We start from the raw sequence: 20,408 nt of genomic DNA on the forward strand, positions 1-20,408 counted from the left end.
ATGGATTTTTACAACAATCAACAATGGTTTTATGGTCATCATATAGAGTTTTAATTCCAGCGGCTGCATTCTCTGTTTTGGAGACTAAGTCCCCAAGCCGTCGTGCAAACTTGTGGTTCTTTACGCCAGGAAAACTGGCGTCAAAAGGGAGCTTTCGCAGAGCTCGCAGCTCTAGCTGCCGATACGCCCCCCCTGCACTTCCGGGTCAGAGGCCTCACATGCACACGGCGGCGGCCTGCAGCGGCTGTGACATGCTCCATGGTGGACTCAGCCTGCAGACCTGAACCAGCAAAGTAGTGCCCCGCAACGGCCGCTCGCGCGCCCACAGAACCCCAGTGCCCCGATGAAGACCCCCCCTGCCCGCCGATCGGCCCTACCCCGACTGTCGCAGCCGCCTCGCGAGGTTCCCAAGATGGCCATGCCGTTGGGAATTCGGCCGGTCTGGGAGGGAGCATCGCGGGGCAGACCTAGTTCTCCACCGAGTTCACGGGCGGTGAATCCAGCCCCAAATATTTTATTGAGTTTAAATTCCATCACCTGCCGGGTCCCCAGATCATTATCCTGGGTGTCTGGATTACTAGTCCAATGACAATATCACTACGCCACTGCCTCCCCTGTCCCTGTAACCCACCTTTTGGATACCAAGGGGCAATTTATCATGAACAATCCACCTAACCTGCACATCTTTGGACTGTGGGAAGAAACCAGAGCACCCGGAGGAAACCCACGCAGACACGGGGAGAAAGTGCAGACTCCACACAGACAGTGACCCCAGGCCAGAATTGAACCCTGGTCCCTGAAGCTGTAAGGCGGCTGTGCCACTGTGCTGCCCGCTAAAGGGGATAGAAATGGCTGAGAATTATCTGACATGTATAGAGGGTGGAAGATGATAATTAGTAGATCCTCTACAATGACTTTTAAATATTTCTTTTTTTGTTTAGAAAATATTGTATTAAGGCATTTATAATTTTAACATTTTTAAACAAAGAGATCCAACAAACCACAATAACATGGCCATCTCCCCCCTGGCATAAACCCTGACTATCATAGTCCACGGAACTACATCTCACGGTTCTCCCTTCCCTGGTTTTCCTACTCTCTTTTTTTAATAAACATTTTATTGAGGTATTTTTGGTTTTACTACAACAAATTTTAAATATTTCTTATCTAGCTATGGAAACATTGTTTACCAGGAAGCTGTCGCAGGAGGCAAATCCTTTTGAGACAAGTTTCTGCTCAAATTAACATAGGATCTCAACAGTGGAGGTCATTCAGCCCATTAAGTCTGCACCAATTCTCCGAAAGAGCACCGTACCTAGGCCCACTCCCCCGCCCTATCCCCGTAACCCCACTTAACCATTGGACATTAAGGGGCAATTGATCATGGCCAATCCACCTAACCAGCATTGTGGGAGGAAACCAGAGCACCTGGAGGAAACCCACGCAGGCATGGGAAGAATGTTTTATTGAGCGTCAAATTTACTTGCGTCAAAAGGCCAACGATTCCCCATTTTTCTGGGGGCAGAGCTCGCAGCTGCCGATACGCCCCCCCCCCCCCCCCAACCCGGAGTCAGAGGCCTCACATGCACACAGCAGCGGCTGCGACATGCTCCGTGGCGGACTCGGCCTGCAGAACTGAACCAGCAAAGTAGTGACCCGCAACGGCCGCTCGTGTGCCCCGGACCGCCCGCCCTCAGCCCCGATGAAGAACCCCCTGCCCGCCGAACGGCCCTCCCCCGACTGTGGCGGCCCTGGACTGAGTCCGCAGCCAAGGTCGGATTCAAACCCGAGTCCTTGGTGCGGTGAGGCAGCAATGCTAACCACTATGGCACTGTGCTGCGATATTAGAAAGCTACCCATTTCGGTATTTTCTTTTTGTTAAAAAAACAATCCCCAACCGTGGCGTTTGAGGGTGTTCTCGGAGAGAGCAGATTAGAGGGAATCTTTTTCAGAGCAGTTCTGAGGGATCTTGTGTGAGTGATCTGGGAGAGAGAGATCTTCATTTAGAAAGTGGTCTGATGGAGTTTCCATTTTGTGTGTCAGTCTCAGGAATCTTATTGAGAAGGCAGATCCATTTGTAGCTTACTGAGTGAATTGTTCGAGAGGGTTCTCACTAAGTGAATGGATGAGGGAAGTACATTGTGTTTAAAGGGGTTATTTAATCTACGTCTGGATTATTGAGAAAGCAGGCCCAAGAGGATTGTATCAAAGCAAGTGCAGGAATCACTATGGGGATCATATTTAGTGAGGATACAGGCAATCAACAAAAGAAAAGGAACGTACTGAATATGTGTTGGTTAATTGCAGAAAGTAAAGGCAAGTTCCATGTCTACTCCCCTCGCATTGCAATATACACCATCTTTACGATCATTCAGTTAAGTTGAGCTTCTGACCACACACAATCTCCATTACAAAGACCATGTGGTTCCACCTTCTTTACCCCAGCATCTCAGCTGTTGGAGTCTCTCAATCCTACTCACTCAATATGATCCCCATAGTTGGGCAGCACGGTGGCGCAGTGGTTAGCATTGCTGCATGCGGCGCTGAGGACCCGGGTTCGAATCCCGGCCCTGGGTCACTGTCCGTGTGGAGTTTGCACATTCTCCCCGTGTCTGTGTGGGTTTCGCCCCCACAACCCAAAAGATGTGCAGAATAGGTGGATTGGCCATGCTAAATTTCCCCTTAATTGGAAAAAAAATAATTGGGTACTCTAAATTTATTTTAAAATTATCCCCATAGTGATTCCTGTACTTGCTTTCATACAATCCTCTGAAGTCTCTGCTTTTTATTATCTCCGGACGACGGTTCCAATGTTTTCCTGCCTGGTCCCCCATCATCCACACCTCAGCTGAACCAAATCTGCCTCCACCATCGCTGGCTCATGTTGTCCCCCAACCCACTTACTGCTTCAAAGTTACATTCACGCCACACAAGTGCCACACAAAGTTACGCCACACGAGTGCCAGGCAATGACCATCTCCTATAAGAGAGGATCTAACCGTCGTCCATCTGAGGCGAGTAACCCACCTCCTCACCCCCCAAAGCTTGTCCACCATCTACAAGGCACAAGTCAGGAGTATAATGGAATACTCTCCACTTGCCTGGATGAGTGCAGCTCCAACAACACTCAAGAAGCTCAACACCATCCAGGACAAAGCAGTCCATTTGATTACTCCTCCTTCCACAAACATTCAAACCCTCCACCACCAACGAACAGTGGCAGCCATGTGTACCATTTACAAGAAACACTGCAGTAAGTCAACAAGGTTCCTTAGACAACACCTTCCAGACCCACGACCATTACCATCTCAAAGGACAAGAGCAGCAGAGACCTGGGAACCTCAACAACTGGAGGTTCTCCTCCAAGTCACTCACCACCCTGACTTGGAAATATATCGCCGCTCCTTCACTGTCACTGGGGCAACATCCTGGAACTTCCTCCCTAATAGCACAGTGGGTCTACCTACCTGTAAAGGACTGCAGCGGTTCAAGAAGGCCACTCATCACCACCTCCTGTAGGGTAACTAGGGATGGGCTACAAATACTGGCCTAACCAGTGATGCCCACATCCTGTAAATGAATTTTAAAAATAATACCTAAATAAAAATAACCATTCAATGGCATTACCATCGCTGAATCCCCCACAGTCAACATCTTGGGGGTTACCATTGATCACAAACTGAACTGGACTAGCCATATTAATACTGTGGCTACAAGAGCTGGTCAGAAGCTAGGAATTCTGAGGCAAGTAATTTACTCCCGACCACCAAACGCCTGTCCACCATCTACAAGGCACAAGTCAGGAGTGTAATGAAATACTCTCCACTAGCCTGGATGAGTGCAGCTCCAACAACTCTCAAGAAGCTCAACACCCTCCAGGACAAAGCAGCCCATTTCATTGGCACCCCTTGCACAAACATTCAGTCCCTCCACCACCAATGAACAGTGGCAGCCATGTGTACCATCTAAACGATGCACTGCAGTAAATCGCCAAGGTTCCTTAGGCAGCACCTTCCAAACCCATGACAAGAGCAGCAGATACCTGGGAACCCCACACCTAGAGGTTCCCCCTCCAAGTCACTGACCACCCTGACTTGGAAATGTATCGCCTCTCCTTCACTGTCGATGAGTTAAAATCCTGAACTCCCTCCCTAACAGCACCGTGGGTGTATCTACACCTCAGGGACTACAGCAGTTCAAGAATGCAGCTCACCACCACCTTCTGAAGGGCAACTAGGGATGGGCAAGAAATGCTGTGCCAACAAGTGACACCCACTTCCTGTAAATATATATTTTTTTAAATGAAGAATTCTCATCCTCATGTTTAAATTTCTTGATTGCCTATTTCCAACAATATTCCTCCTCCCGTTGAACATCCTATCTCCCTGATTCAGGGGCACCTTGTGTCTCTTCCCTCCCTTTGGTCCACATTGGCAGTGACATCTTCAGCTTTTCTCTCTGCCTCTCCATCTCTCTCCTCCTTGAATCCTCTACTTTAAAAAAAAACAAATTTAGAGTGCCCAATTCTATTTTTCCAAAAAGGGGAATTTAGCGTGGCCAATTAACCTACCCTGCACCTCTTTGGGTTGTGGGGGCGAAACCCACGATAACACGGGGAGAATGTGCAAACTCCACACGGACAGTGACCCAGAGCCGGGATCGAACCTGGGACCTCGGCGCCGTGAGGCAGCAGGGCTAACCCACTGCCACCGTGCTGCCCCCTTGAAGCTTCGACTTAAACCTCATCTCTGTGTCCAAGAATTTCACAGATGTCGTAAGAAACTGCAGAGTGTGGTGAACTCAGCCCAACACATCACACAAGCTTGCCATCCTCCCATTGATTCTGTCTACACCTCCCGCTGCCTCAGGAAGGCAGACAGCATTATCAGAGACCCCTCCCACCCAGGTATTGCCTTCTTCCAGACCCTTCCATCAGGCAGAAGGTACAGAAGTCTGAAGACACGCACAACCAGACACAGGAACAGCTTCTTCCCCACAGCTACTAGACTCCTCAACAACTCCCCCTCGGACTGATCTGTTACCTGTAAGAACACTATTCACGACAGCCTATGCTGCTCTTGCTCATGTATTTGCTTTGTTTGGTCCCTTGTTCCGCACTGTAACCAATCACTGTTTGTCGATGTACCATTTGTCAATGTATTCTGTTGATTATTCTTTTTTGTCTACTATGTATGCACTGTGTACGTTCCCTCGGCCACAGAAAAATACTTTTCACTATAATTCGGTACATGTAACAATAAATGAAATGAAATCAAATCAAATCATCATTCATGCTAATGTTTATTGACTCAGTGATTCAGCCTTTGGATGTTCAAAGGGGACCGTGCAAATGAAAGTTGAGAAAAAGAAACAATATTGGGAGGAAAAATTACCTTCTATTTTCAAGGGTGGGGGGAGAGAACCCTCAAGCTACCAGATTTACATTTTAGCATTTTCGCAGAGCTTAAATATTCAACACCAAACCAAGATCATCAAGCTGCTGCTGTAAACCTGAGCACAGGAGGGTGCCAGAGAGCAGATTAGATTCTGCTTTCCTCCAGGAAGCAGCATTTGGAATGGGAGTAGGCCATTTGGCCCCTCGAGCCTGCCCCACCATTCAATATGATCATGGCGGATCTGCCTCAATTCCATTTTCCGACCCATAATCCCTTGATTCCCTGAATGGCCAAAAATCGGCCGATCTCAGCTTTAAACATATCCACCCATGGAGCATTCAGACGTTCCTGGGCTAAAGAGAATTCCAAAGGTTGACAGCCCATCCGGCGGAAGAAATGTCCCCAGGTCCCAGTCCTAAAGAATCAGCCCATTATCCTGGTACCTTGTCCATGTGTTCTGGATTCCCCAGCCGGGGGAAACACTTTGACCATATCTACCCTGTCAAGCCCATCGCTGATCAGTGAGCTCGCCTCTCCAGGTTGTGAACTCCAGGAGGTTTAGGCCTAATTTAGAGGGTCCTTCTTAAATATCTTTGCCAGGTCTCCTTTGGCCACCCCAGTTGTCTCCTTCCGCCTGGTGGGTAAGAAGGGAGAGGACTGCTCAGTAAACCCAGTCCTGGGTAAGTGTGACATCTTCCTTTTCCTCATGACCCATCCTTGGTGCTGGAGGGCCATTGCTAATTTCCTCATGAGCAGTTTGGTTCTGTGGATCTATTTTCACTTGAATGTACCAACTTTGTGTGAGGAATTACTGGAGTTGAGTGTAATTTACATTTTGGTGGCGTGTGTGTGGTAACAGGGTATTAAATGATGGGGATAAAGAACATGATGGGCATTTGGACTCCGATAGATTGAAAGGTCTTCCTTACTCTGGGCTTTCTTGAATCCCTCCAACTCCTTGTCCCTTTACTTCCATTGCTTCTATCTCCATTTTTCCTCCACTTTTCTCCCCTCTATTTAGTGTTCTCTCCGTCTCTTCTTTCTCCTCTATCTAGTTTCCATTCATCTCTCCCTCAACCTATCCCCCTGTCCTCTTGTATTTCACTTCTTCCCTGCTGAATGCCTCCCTTTTGTCCCCATTTTCTCTTCCCCATCTCCTCCTTTTAGCTTCTCACACTCACTCTTTCCCCCTCTCTCTCTCTGCCAGCGCTGTCTGGGGGGTGGAGCTGTTGTTTCCATGGAGCCGGTTCAACGCGGCTGCAACACAGACAGAGAGAGGGAGACAACCGGCCGCCAGAGACTGAGAGAACCGGCAGAGAGTCCCAGAGCCCGGGGAGCGGCTCCCGGGAACGTCCGGGAGTCAGGGTGAGTGTGAATGAGTGTGTTAAACGGTGTGACTGAAGTGAGTTTGAGTGATGTGACTGAATAGAGTGCGAGTGTGTTAAATTTTGAGTGAGTGTGTTAAACTGTGAATGGAGTGTGAGTGTTAAACTGAGTGGAGTGAATGTGTGAGTGTGTTAAACTGAGTGTCAGTGAAGAGCGTGTGACGAGTGTGAGTGAGTGTGAATGGAGTGTGAGTATCTTTAAACTGTGTGTGAGTGGAGTGAGTGTGACTGGAGTGCGAGTGTGTAAACTGTGTGTAAGTCAGGGTAGCACAGTGGGTAGCACTGCTGCCTCACGGTGCGAGGACCCGGGTTCAGTCCTGGCCGTGTTTAAATAATATTTTTTTCAAAACTGAGTGGAGTGCGAGTGCATTCAACTGTGTGAGTGCAGTGAGTGCAAATGGAGTGCAAGTGTATGTTAAACTGTGTGTGAGTGGAGTGAGGGTGTGCTAAACCAGTGTTCTTCAAACTTTCTTTCCGGGACCCATTTTTACCAACCGGCCAACCTTCAGGACCCAACCCGGCCGACCTTCGTGACCCACGCCGGCCAAACTTCTCGACCCACGCCGACTGACCTGTGCGACCCACCATTTTCTCTGACCTTGTTTGCTGCTGGCAAAAATGGAGGAAATGGTTTTGGGTCCCTTTGGCCCTCGTACACGCTCCTCCAATGGAACCTGTTGGATGAATGTGAAGCCTTCCGGTGTCGGAGAGTATGGAGTCTCCATCTGTCCAAACTTCTGCCTTTTTTTCCTGTAAACTTTTATCAAATAACCCCCCCTGAACTTGTAAAAATAAAATGAGTAAAATTAACGAAAAAAATGAATAAAACCCTCCCCCAAACTTGTAAAAAAAAACCGAAATGAGTAAAATAAATGAAAAAAATGAATAAACCCCCCCGAACTTGTAAAAAAAATAAAATGAATAAAATAAATGAAAAAAATAAAAATTAAATGAACAAAATAAATGAATAAAAACCACTACAGAACTTGTAAAACAAAAACCTGCAACCGTTTTAAAAAATAGCAGCCGCACTGCGCATGCGCGCCGATAATCGATAATGTGGCCGAATTTGAGTGCGTTAGACTGCATGTAAATGGAGTGAGTGCGTTAGACAGTGTGTGAATGGAGTGAGTGCGTTAGACTGTGTGTGAATGGAGTGAGTGCGTTAGACAGTGTGTGAATGGAGTGAGTGCGTTAGACAGTGTGTGAATGGAGTGAGTGCGTTAGACTGCATGTGAATGGAGTGAGTGCGTTAGACAGTGTGTGAATGGAGTGAGTGCGTTAGACTGTGTGTGAATGGAGTGAGTGCGTTAGTGTGTGAATGGAGTGAGTGCGTTAGACAGTGTGTGAATGGAGTGAGTGTGTTAGACTGTGTGTGAATGGAGTGAGTGCGTTAGACAGTGTGTGAATGGAGTGAGTGTGTTAGACTGTGTGTGAATGGAGTGAGTGCGTTAGTGTGTGAATGGAGTGAGTGCGTTAGACAGTGTGTGAATGGAGTGAGTGCGTTAGACAGTGTGTGAATGGAGTGAGTGCGTTAGACAGTGTGTGAATGGAGTGAGTGCGTTAGACTGTGTGTGAATGGAGTGAGTGCGTTAGTGTGTGAATGGAGTGAGTGCGTTAGACTGTGTGTGAATGGAGTGAGTGCGTTAGACTGTGTGTGAATGGAGTGAGTGCGTTAGATTGTGTGTGAATGGAGTGAGTGCGTTAGACTGTGTGTGAATGGAGTGAGTGCGTTAGACTGTGTGTGAATAGAGTGAGTGCGTTAGACTGTGTGTGAATGGAGTGAGTGCGTTAGACTGTGTGTGAATGAAGTGAGTGCGTTAGTGTGTGAATGGAGTGAGTGCGTTAGACTGTGTGTGAATGGAGTGAGTGCGTTAGACTGTGTGTGAATGGAGTGAGTGCGTTAGACAGTGTGTGAATGGAATGAGTGCGTTAGACTGTGTGTGAATGGAGTGAGTGCGTTAGACAGTGTGTGAATGGAGTGAGTGCGTTAGACAGTGTGTGAATGGAGTGAGTGCGTTAGACAGTGTGTGAATGGAGTGAGTGCGTTAGACTGTGTGTGAATGGAGTGAGTGCGTTAGTGTGTGAATGGAGTGAGTGCGTTAGACTGTGTGTGAATGGAGTGAGTGCGTTAGACTGTGTGTGAATGGAGTGAGTGCGTTAGATTGTGTGTGAATGGAGTGAATGCGTTAGACTGTGTGTGAATGGAGTGAGTGCGTTAGACTGTGTGTGAATAGAGTGAGTGCGTTAGACTGTGTGTGAATGGAGTGAGTGCGTTAGACTGCGTGTGAATGGAGTGAGTGGGTAGACTGTGTGTGAATGGAGTGAGTGGGTAGACTGTGTGAATGGAGTGAGTACGTAGACTGTGTGTGAATGGAGTGAGTGCGTTAGACTATGTGTGAATGGAGTGAGTGGGTAGACTGTGTGTGAATGGAGTGAGTGGGTAGACTGTGTGAATGGAGTGAGTACGTAGACTGTGTGTGAATGGAGTGAGTGCGTTAGACTGTGTGAATGGAGTGAGTGCGTTAGACTGTGTGAATGGAGTGAGTGTGTTAGACAGTGTGTGAATGGAGTGAGTGTGTTCGACTGTGTGTGAATGGAGTGAGTGCGTTAGACAGTGTGTGAATGGAGTGAGTGTGTTAGACTGTGTGTGAATGGAGTGAGTGCGTTAGACTGTGTGTGAATGGAGTGAGTGCGTAGACTGTGTGTGAATGGAGTGAGTGCGTTAGACTGTGTGTGAATGGAGTGAGTGCGTTAGACTGTGTGTGAATGGAGTGAGTGCGTTAGACTGTGTGTGAATGGAGTGAGTGCGTTAGACTGTGTGTGAATGGAGTGAGTGCGTAGACTGTGTGAATGGAGTGAGTGCGTTAGACTGTGTGTGAATGGAGTGAGTGGGTAGACTGTGTGAATGGAGTGCGTGCGTTAGACTGTGTGTGAATGGAGTGAGTGCGTTAGACTGTGTGTGAATGGAGTGAGTGCGTTAGACTGTGTGTGAATGGAGTGAGTGCTAACGTTAGACTGTGTGTGAATGGACTGAATGCGTTAGACTGTGTGTGAATGGAGTGAGTGTGTTAGACTGTGTGTGAATGGAGTGAATGCGTTAGACTGTGTGAACGGAGTGAGTGCTAACGTTAGACTGTGTGAATGGAGTGAGTGTGTTAGACTGTGTGTGAATGGAGTGAATGCGTTAGACTGTGTGAACGGAGTGAGTGCTAACGTTAGACTGTGTGTGAATGGAGTGAGTGCGTTAGACTGTGTGTGAATGGAGTGAGTGCATTAGACTGTGTGTGAATGGAGTGAGTGCGTTAGACTGTGTGTGAATGGAGTGAGTGCGTTAGACTGTGTGTGAATGGAGTGAGTGCGTTAGACTGTGTGTGAATGGAGTGAGTGCGTTAGACTGTGTGTGAATGGAGTGAGTGCGTTAGACTGTGTGTGAATGGAGTGAGTGCGTTAGACTGTGTGTGAATGGAGTGAGTGCGTTAGACTGTGTGTGAATGGAGTGAGTGCGTTAGACTGTGTGTGAATGGAGTGAGTGCGTTAGACTGTGTGTGAATGGAGTGAGTGCGTTAGACTGTGTGTGAATGGAGTGAGTGCGTTAGACTGTGTGAATGGAGTGAGTGCGTTAGACTGTGTGTGAATGGAGTGAGTGCTTTAGACTGTGTGTGAATGGAGTGAGTGCTAACGTTAGACTGTGTGTGAATGGAGTGAGTGCGTTAGACTGTGTGTGAATGGAGTGAGTGCGTTAGACTGTGTGTGAATGGAGTGAATGCGTTAGACTGTATGAACGGAGTGAGTGCTAACGTTAGACTGTGTGTGAATGGAGTGAGTGCGTTAGACTGTGTGAATGGAGTGAGTGCGTTAGACTGTGTGTGAATGGAGTGAGTGCATTAGACTGTGTGTGAATGGAGTGAGTGCGTTAGACTGTGTGTGAATGGAGTGAGTGCGTTAGACTGTGTGTGAATGGAGTGAGTGCGTTAGACTGTGTGTGAATGGAGTGAGTGCGTTAGACTGTGTGTGAATGGAGTGAGTGCATTAGACTGTGTGTGAATGGAGTGAGTGCGTTAGACTGTGTGTGAATGGAGTGAGTGCGTTAGACTGTGTGTGAATGGAGTGAGTGCGTTAGACTGTGTGTGAATGGAGTGAGTGCGTTAGACAGTGTGTGAATGGAGTGAGTGCGTTAGACAGTGTGTGAATGGAGTGAGTGCGTTAGACTGTGTGTGAATGGAGTGAGTGCGTTAGTGTGTGAATGGAGTGAGTGCGTTAGACTGTGTGTGAATGGAGTGAGTGCGTTAGACTGTGTGTGAATGGAGTGAGTGCGTTAGATTGTGTGTGAATGGAGTGAGTGCGTTAGACTGTGTGTGAATGGAGTGAGTGCGTTAGACTGTGTGTGAATAGAGTGAGTGCGTTAGACTGTGTGTGAATGGAGTGAGTGCGTTAGACTGCGTGTGAATGGAGTGAGTGGGGAGACTGTGTGTGAATGGAGTGAGTGGGTAGACTGTGTGAATGGAGTGAGTACGTAGACTGTGTGTGAATGGAGTGAGTGCGTTAGACTGTGTGTGAATGGAGTGAGTGGGTAGACTGTGTGTGAATGGAGTGAGTGGGTAGACTGTGTGAATGGAGTGAGTACGTAGACTGTGTGTGAATGGAGTGAGTGCGTTAGACTGTGTGAATGGAGTGAGTGCGTAGACTGTGTGTGAATGGAGTGAGTGTGTGAATGGAGTGAGTGCGTTAGACAGTGTGTGAATGGAGTGAGTGTGTTAGACTGTGTGTGAATGGAGTGAGTGCGTTAGACTGTGTGTGAATGGAGTGAGTGCGTAGACTGTGTGTGAATGGAGTGAGTGCGTTAGACTGTGTGTGAATGGAGTGAGTGCGTTAGACTGTGTGTGAATGGAGTGAGTGCGTTAGACTGTGTGAATGGAGTGAGTGCGTAGACTGTGTGAATGGAGTGAGTGCGTTAGACTGTGTGTGAATGGAGTGAGTGCGTTAGACTGTGTGTGAATGGAGTGAGTGGGTAGACTGTGAATGGAGTGCGTGCGTTAGACTGTGTGTGAATGGAGTGAGTGCGTTAGACTGTGTGTGAATGGAGTGAGTGCTAACGTTAGACTGTGTGAATGGAGTGAGTGTGTTAGACTGTGTGAATGGAGTGAGTGTGTTAGACTGTGTGTGAATGGAGTGAATGCGTTAGACTGTGTGAACGGAGTGAGTGCTAACGTTAGACTGTGTGTGAATGGAGTGAGTGCGTTAGACTGTGTGAATGGAGTGAGTGCGTTAGACTGTGTGTGAATGGAGTGAGTGCATTAGACTGTGTGTGAATGGAGTGAGTGCGTTAGACTGTGTGTGAATGGAGTGAGTGCGTTAGACTGTGTGTGAATGGAGTGAGTGCGTTAGACTGTGTGTGAATGGAGTGAGTGCGTTAGACTGTGTGTGAATGAAGTGAGTGCGTTAGACAGTGTGTGAATGGAGTGAGTGCGTTAGACAGTGTGTGAATGGAGTGAGTGCGTTAGACAGTGTGTGAATGGAGTGAGTGCGTTAGACAGTGTGTGAATGGAGTGAGTGCGTTAGACTGTGTGTGAATGGAGTGAGTGCGTTAGTGTGTGAATGGAGTGAGTGCGTTAGACTGTGTGTGAATGGAGTGAGTGCGTTAGACTGTGTGTGAATGGAGTGAGTGCGTTAGATTGTGTGTGAATGGAGTGAGTGCGTTAGACAGTGTGTGAATGGAGTGAGTGCGTTAGACTGTGTGTGAATGGAGTGAGTGCGTTAGACAGTGTGTGAATGGAGTGAGTGCGTTAGACTGTGTGTGAATGGAGTGAGTGCGTTAGACTGTGTGTGAATAGAGTGAGTGCGTTAGACTGTGTGTGAATGGAGTGAGTGCGTTAGACTGCGTGTGAATGGAGTGAGTGGGTAGACTGTGTGTGAATGGAGTGAGTGGGTAGACTGTGTGAATGGAGTGAGTACGTAGACTGTGTGTGAATGGAGTGAGTGCGTTAGACTGTGTGAATGGAGTGAGTGCGTTAGACTGTGTGAATGGAGTGAGTGTGTTAGACAGTGTGTGAATGGAGTGAGTGTGTTCGACTGTGTGTGAATGGAGTGAGTGCGTTAGACAGTGTGTGAATGGAGTGAGTGTGTTAGACTGTGTGTGAATGGAGTGAGTGCGTTAGACTGTGTGTGAATGGAGTGAGTGCGTAGACTGTGTGTGAATGGAGTGAGTGCGTTAGACTGTGTGTGAATGGAGTGAGTGCGTTAGACTGTGTGTGAATGGAGTGAGTGCGTTAGACTGTGTGTGAATGGAGTGAGTGCGTAGACTGTGTGAATGGAGTGAGTGCGTTAGACTGTGTGTGAATGGAGTGAGTGCGTTAGACTGTGTGTGAATGGAGTGAGTGGGTAGACTGTGTGAATGGAGTGCGTGCGTTAGACTGTGTGTGAATGGAGTGAGTGCGTTAGACTGTGTGTGAATGGAGTGAGTGCGTTAGACTGTGTGTGAATGGAGTGAGTGCTAACGTTAGACTGTGTGAATGGAGTGAATGCGTTAGACTGTGTGTGAATGGAGTGAGTGCGTTAGACTGTGTGAATGGAGTGCGTGCGTTAGACTGTGTGTGAATGGAGTGAGTGCGTTAGACTGTGTGTGAATGGAGTGAGTGCGTTAGACTGTGTGTGAATGGAGTGAGTGCTAACGTTAGACTGTGTGTGAATGGAGTGAGTGTGTTAGACTGTGTGTGAATGGAGTGAGTGCATTAGACTGTGTGTGAATGGAGTGAGTGCGTTAGACTGTGTGAATGGAGTGAATGCGTTAGACTGCGTGAATGGAGTGAGTGCGTTAGACTGTGTGTGAATGGAGTGAGTGTGTTAGACTGTGTGTGAATGGAGTGAGTGTGTTAGACTGTGTGTGAATGGAGTGAATGCGTTAGACTGTGTGAATGGAGTGAGTGCGTTAGACTGTGTGTGAATGGAGTGAGTGCGTTAGACTGTGTGTGAATGGAGTGAATGCGTTAGACTGTGTGAACGGAGTGAGTGCTAACGTTAGACTGTGTGAATGGAGTGAGTGCGTTAGACTGTGTGTGAATGGAGTGAGTGCGTTAGACTGTGTGAATGGAGTGAGTGCGTTAGACTGTGTGTGAATGGAGTGAGTGCGTTAGACTGTGTGTGAATGGAGTGAGTGCGTTAGACTGTGTGTGAATGGAGTGAGTGCGTTAGACTGTGTGTGAATGGAGTGAGTGCGTTAGACTGTGTGTGAATGGAGTGAGTGCGTTAGACTGTGTGTGAATGGAGTGAGTGCTAACGTTAGACTGTGTGAATGGAGTGAGTGCGTTAGACTGTGTGTGAATGGAGTGAGTGCTTTAGACTGTGTGTGAATGGAGTGAGTGCTAACGTTAGACTGTGTGTGAATGGAGTGAGTGCGTTAGACTGTGTGTGAATGGAGTGAGTGCGTTAGACTGTGTGTGAATGGAGTGAGTGCGTTAGACTGTGTGTGAATGGAGTGAGTGCTAACGTTAGACTGTGTGAATGGAGTGAGTGCGTTAGACTGTGTGTGAATGGAGTGAGTGCGTTAGACTGTGTGTGAATGGAGTGAGTGGGTAGACTGTGTGTGAATGGAGTGAGTGCGTTAGACTGTGTGTGAATGGAGTGAGTGCGTTAGACTGTGTGTGAATGGAGTGAGTGCTAACGTTAGACTGTGTGTGAATGGAGTGAGTGCGTTAGACTGTGTGTGAATGGAGTGAGTGCTAATGTTAGACTGTGTGTGAATGGAGTGAGTGCTAACGTTAGACTGTGTGTGAATGGAGTGAGTGCGTTAGACTGTGTGTGAATGGAGTGAGTACTAACGTTAGACTGTGTGTGAATGGAGTGAGTGCGTTAGACTGTGTGTGAATGGAGTGAGTGCTAACGTTAGACTGTGTGTGAATGGAGTGAGTGCGTTAGACTGTGTGTGAATGGAGTGAGTGCTAACGTTAGACTGTGTGTGAATGGAGTGAGTGTGTTAGACTGTATGTGAATGGAGTGAGTGCTAACGTTAGACTGTGTGTGAATGGAGTGAGTGCGTTAGTCTGTGTGAATGGAGTGAGTGCTAACGTTAGACTGTGTGAATGGAGTGAGTGCTGTTGCTCGTTTTACTGGAGTGTATTAACACGCCTCCGTTTAAAGGCCGTGTGCTTAACACTACTATGGCTCTGTGTATGTAATTATGCTCAGGAGTCGCCAGGTGCCGTATTTAGACACCTCACAAGTATATCAAGGTCAGGTTCAAAGTAATAAATCTGTACACCGATTAGTAAGTCCAAACGATTGATATTTATTATGACAAATATAATAAATACACATGCATACGCTAAAGAGACTAACTTACTTCTAATACTAAACAACTAAAATACTTATCTAGACAGGAACAGGCAAGGTCAGAGGACAAGGCCTTCGTCCCGTTCTTGGTCTGCAACTCTCAGGTACTTAAAGTTGTCAGGATCTAGCAAGGTCTGGATCACGTAGCGATCGTTGTATTGGCACTTACAGTTCGATGGCTGATGCTCAACGGCCGGTGCTGAAACTGGAGTCAGGATGCGATGTAACAAGTCTGGGCCGGAGTCTGGAAGCAACAGACTGAACCATGTGCGGGGTCTATTCTTATAGTTCCTAGACGTCCGTGCCCCTTCGGGGCGGTCCTTTTACCTGCCATGTATCGATTGGGCCTTTCCCAATCGATATCTTCTAAACCCCCCAATCTGAGGGTCGTTCCTCGATGGGTGGGGCGGTCCCTATGGTTCTTTGTGTTGGATACTGTGGTGCCGTGCTGTCTGGGCGTTTACTCAAAAGTATCCATTGATACTTAAATGTTTCTATTGTGCGGGGTCTGGATCTGGATCACCTCATTACTATGTAGATCTGTTGCCATTTACACCTTTGGCTGAAACTCTGCACCTGGCCAAAAACTGGTTTCTGTACGTGCAGAATGCTAATTAGTCTTCTGCAAACTGCTTGTCCTTGCTAAGACTGTTTTTCCCTGCAGCCTTAGCAGTTCTCCATTTTGTAGCCCAGTGTCCATCTTAGATGGCTACAGTGCTAATGTTAGACTGTGTGTGAATGGAGTGTGCCTTGTGGACAAGCTGGGGCTCATTGCGATGCCTTCCACAGTCGGATATCCTGAGCCTTACAGTCTGGATTTGGACATTAAGAATAGGGAAAGCTCACAGAGGTGACCTGTTTCCCATGCCCAGCCAGCACCAGGACGGTGAAATGCTGCCAGAGACTGGTGTTATTGTAATTGTCAAAATAATTAATATAAATTGTACCCGTTTTGTTTCTCTTTGCTTGTAGGTTGTTGGTGGTTTCGATGATGTGACATTTATTGCCATGACTGAATGCGCTGAGATGACAATGTGCTTTCTGGATGAAATATTTTAAACAAAATACCATGTGCTTGGCCTATTCAGAGGGCTTTGAAGGATCCATTTTTTTTCTGTTATCAAGGCACTGATTTCCCTATTTACGAGGCTGACTCGACACGACCAAACCCTGCCTGCTGCCTCCTTTGGATAGGACAGTCAGAACATTCCTGATTTATTTCCAGCTGTGAAGGAGCAGCATGAAGGGTTATCTCAAAAGTTCCAATGGGATCTACACACTGAAAACCAAGACAACAACCGTCGGGTGGCTCGAGGCCTCTGACCTGTGTCTGCAGGTGAGCAACGATGGACACTGACGCACTGCGTCACGGCTCTGAGGGGCGAGCAGCTGGGTGGGGTGGCGTTCAACATTCTCAAAACCCGGAGTGTGAGCTGGGTAGGCAGCCCTGAGCTGCGTGAGGTGACCTGTGTCGCTGGTAGCACCCAGGGAGGGAAGTGAAGTGATGGGGCTTCACGGTGTTCACCCAAATTCATAGACGTTTACAGCATAGGAGGAAGCCATTCAGCCCATCGTGTATGCCCTGGTCAACAAAGATCTGGCTACACTAATCCCATTTTCCAATGCTTGGCCCATAGTCTCGGAGCGCAAGTGAATGTCTAAACGCTTCTTAAATGTTATTAGAGTTTCTGACTGAACCACCATTTCAAGCAGCGAGTTCCAGACACCCACCACCCTCTAAATGGATAATTCTCTTCTCAACTCTCCTCTTAGCCCTCTACCTCTTATCTTAAATCTATGCTCCCCTGTTACTGGCCCCTCTATTAATGGAAGAAGTGCCTTCCTATCCACCCTATCTACACCCCTACATAATCTTATTCACCTCTATCAGGTCCCCGCTCAACCTTCCTGCTCCACGGAAAACAGCTCTAGCCTATCCAATCTCTGCTCATAGTTCAGGCCCTTCAGCCCAGGCAGCATCCTGGTAAACCTCCTCTGCACCCTCTCCAGTGCAAACACACTCTTCCTATAATGGGGTGAGCAGAACTGCACACAGTACTCCAACAAATTGGCCAAACGCAGGGGAACTTTTAGGTCTCCCACTATTTAACATTCCTGCTTTTTTTTTCTCTTTTATAAATATAGAGTACCCAGTTCTTCTTTTCCCCAATGAAGGGGAAATTTTAGCGTGGCCAATCCAACCTGCCCTGCACATCTTTTTAGGGTTGTGGGGGTGAGACCCACGCAGACACTGGGAGAATGTGCAAACTCCACCACGGACAGTGACCCGGGGCCGGGATTAAACCCGGGTCATTGGCGCCGTGAGACAGCAGTGCTAACCACTGCGTCACCATGCTGCCCCAGCATTCCTGCTATCTAGCCGTGAACAGAGTTGGGCAGGTGACAATTGGAATAGGGCGGTAGGAGTGTTTTCCAGAAGTGTTGGGTTTGAGAATGAGGCACTTGAGAGCTCATCATTCCATCTGATTCATAATACACGGTGTGACAGTAAGTGTTACTGATCTAGTCTGCAGCCACTTTCTATCATCACAATGAACATTGTTGGCAGGTTGTCTTTTGTACATGGAGAGTTGTGGCCACATTGACTCTGGCCTGCTCCCTCCTCCTACAATGGTTTTGGTTCAGCCACTACCACTCCCTCTGCCCTGGCAAGACCCCAAGCTTGTTCCTCGGCCTGTACTAATTGAGCTATTCTCAGCCAGAGGAGCCATGATCGTATTGAATGGGCTCAAAGGGCCAAATGGCCTACTCCTGCTCCTTGTTTGCCTTGTATTGTTTTGTTTCTGACGTGAACGACATTTAACTAAATGCACTTTATCATTGACTATTTCTCTTTCAGAATGCAGGGATTGAAGACCGCCATGCTCTGATCGAGCTGAGCGACCAGGAGAACTGTTTTGTGCTCCAAGACCTGAACTCCTCCGAGGGAACTTTTGTGAATGACTGTCGTATCCAGAACGCAGCGGTGCGACTGGCGCCAGGAGACGTGCTCGGCTTTGGGGTCGGGGGTGACACGTACGAGCTGATGGTGGAGACTGTTCCTTCGGTGAGTGGGGGCACCCAGAAAAAAGGCAAGGGGCGGGATTCTCCGACCCACCGCGCCGAAATCGCGTTCGCCGCAGGGGCGGAGAATAACCCAAAATAGGCTCCCACGCCGACACGCGGTTCTCCGGCGACTGGAGAATCTCCGCCAGTCGAGCGGGCGTGATCGACGTGGCGCCGGTCTGGGGGCATTGAAAGCGGTCCCCGCAGCGATTCTCCGCGCTCAACAGGCCGAGTGCCCACTGAGTCCCGCTGGCGTGGTTCACATATGGTCCCACCCGGCGGGACCTCGGCGGTCTGGCTGCAGGAGGCGTCCGTGGAGGCCAAGGGGTGGCCTCCATGGTGGCCAGGCCCGCGATCAGCGGGCACGCTCATCCCCGGGGGGGGGGGGGGGCCTATGTTCCGCTGCACCGGGCCCCTGAAGGACGACGGAATGTTGTGGGGGGGCTGGCACGATGACGGCCGCCGCGCACATGTGCGGCAGTGGGGTCTGTACAGCAGAGCCACGCCGGCAGCCGGAGCTGCGGGGTGCACGCTGGGGCCCTGCTGGCCCCCTTGAGGACAGGGAATCACCCCGGACTTTCTAGGAAAAAGTCCGGAGTGATTCCCACCCGTTTTCCAGCGGGCGCGGGGTCTTAGTCCCCAGAAGGGAGAATCCCGCTCACGGTGTTTTTGGAAGGGCAGTATAATTGTTGCCCTTGAGGGAGTAGCTTGCATTGGGAGTGCCAGCCATGGCTCTGCTGTAGCGCACCCGCCTCTGAGTCAGAAGGTTGTGGGTTCAAGCCCCACTTCACAATCTGAGCTGACTTCCCCAGGCCGCACTGAGGGAGTGCTGCACTGGCGGTGTTGCCCTGTTTCAGGTGAGGTGTCAAACCCAGGTTCTGTCTGCTCAACTAGGCAGATATGAGAGGTGCCAAGGCATTATTTCAGAGTATGGGGGTCGGTTTAGCTCACAGTTAATGTGTGATGCAGATTTCATGTTAGCAAATCAAGAAGTTGAACTACTTGCTCAGCTTTCCCCCTTTTCAAGTCCTCTTACTAACCAGGAAATGGTAGTTCCCCGGAACTCTATCCAGGCTGACATCAGCTAACACACACAGCGAGGTTTGGACATCCTGCAGCTATGATTGTGTCTGGCAGTTTCTCCAGACCAGCTCATCTTAACAGAAAGGCACTCAGCAGCAAGAGAACCAAAAGATGCAGCAAAACCCAAAATGGCCACTCCCGTTGACCTCAAACATTTTGTCATTCAATATCTCTTGCCCACCGACTGATCCCAGACTTTCTCTTCTGTTCTTCCCACCCTCCCCTCTTTTGCCTGCTCAAAACCTATTTCATTTCGAACTCTTCCCGCTTCTGATGACAAGTCGCCCAATTGATGGGCCGAATGGCTGTGTTCAGCTGTGTATTGACTCTTTTAAGATCTGAAACGTTAACTTTGTGTCTCTCTGATAAATGCTGCCAGACCTGTTGCATATTTCTGGCATTTTTCTGTTTCCATTCTAAATGACCTAAATGATATTGTATTTATAAAAAAATAGTATTTTGACAGAATGATAATTATTTTTTTTATGGGAGGCTTGCCACTACTGGCCACAGCATCTTTTGAGTTGGGGAGCTGGACATTGGCCTCGAGTTTCCACCCCCTAATTAGCAGCGACCTCTATTGAACAATGCTGCGATGCCTCCAGTGGTTTGCTGGAGCAATTACAAACTAATCCCATTCTCGCCCCACAGTCCCTGGATCGTCTTCTGCCTCAAGTTGTTTTATCCGTTTTTTTCCTGTAAGATGGTGCCTCAGCTGCTCCCTCTGACATAAGCGTTCCATTCCACTCTGCATAACTAAATTCTTCTAACCTATTCTCCTTTCTCGCACTTGGAGAACATTTTAAATTGATAACCACCCTTATCACCAATTCCCAGCCAGAGGAGATGGTCTGTCCCTATTCATTCTATCATAACCATTTTATATCATTTAAAAACCTCAATTAAATATTCCCTTGGCCATCTCCGCTCCATATGAAATAGCCCCAGTGTATTAAGTCTTTCCTTGCAGCATAATCTCCATCGGTATGTCCAACTTTACACAATGTTCTTAACTGTGGCCGAAAAAAGGTTTTGTACAATTTAATTACTACTTCCGTACCCTCTGACCCAATCCCAGAATTCCATGGGCTTTCTTACGGCTGCATCTACCGACACGCGCATATACAGGAATTTCTATTTTTGAACCAAA

At 48.2% G+C, this 20,408-nt stretch overlaps 1 protein-coding gene across 3 annotated transcripts in view; it reads left to right on the plus strand.

Moving 5' to 3' along the window:
• The first annotated feature begins 6,682 nt into the window (after positions 1–6,682).
• fhad1 (forkhead-associated (FHA) phosphopeptide binding domain 1) overlaps positions 6,683–20,408 on the plus strand; it is a 44,270-nt gene continuing 30,544 nt past the window's right edge. For all 3 annotated transcript variants that reach the window (XM_038773724.1, XM_038773723.1, XM_038773722.1), the window contains exons 1-3: positions 6,683–6,761; positions 16,082–16,445; positions 17,970–18,176. In XM_038773724.1, the coding sequence (XP_038629652.1) occupies positions 16,350–16,445; positions 17,970–18,176 (303 nt within the window). In that variant the 5' untranslated portion in view covers positions 6,683–6,761; positions 16,082–16,349. The remainder of the gene's footprint in view (positions 6,762–16,081; positions 16,446–17,969; positions 18,177–20,408) is intronic.

This window comes from Scyliorhinus canicula, chromosome 16, assembly GCF_902713615.1.
Source record: "Scyliorhinus canicula chromosome 16, sScyCan1.1, whole genome shotgun sequence".
NCBI lineage: Eukaryota > Metazoa > Chordata > Chondrichthyes > Carcharhiniformes > Scyliorhinidae > Scyliorhinus > Scyliorhinus canicula.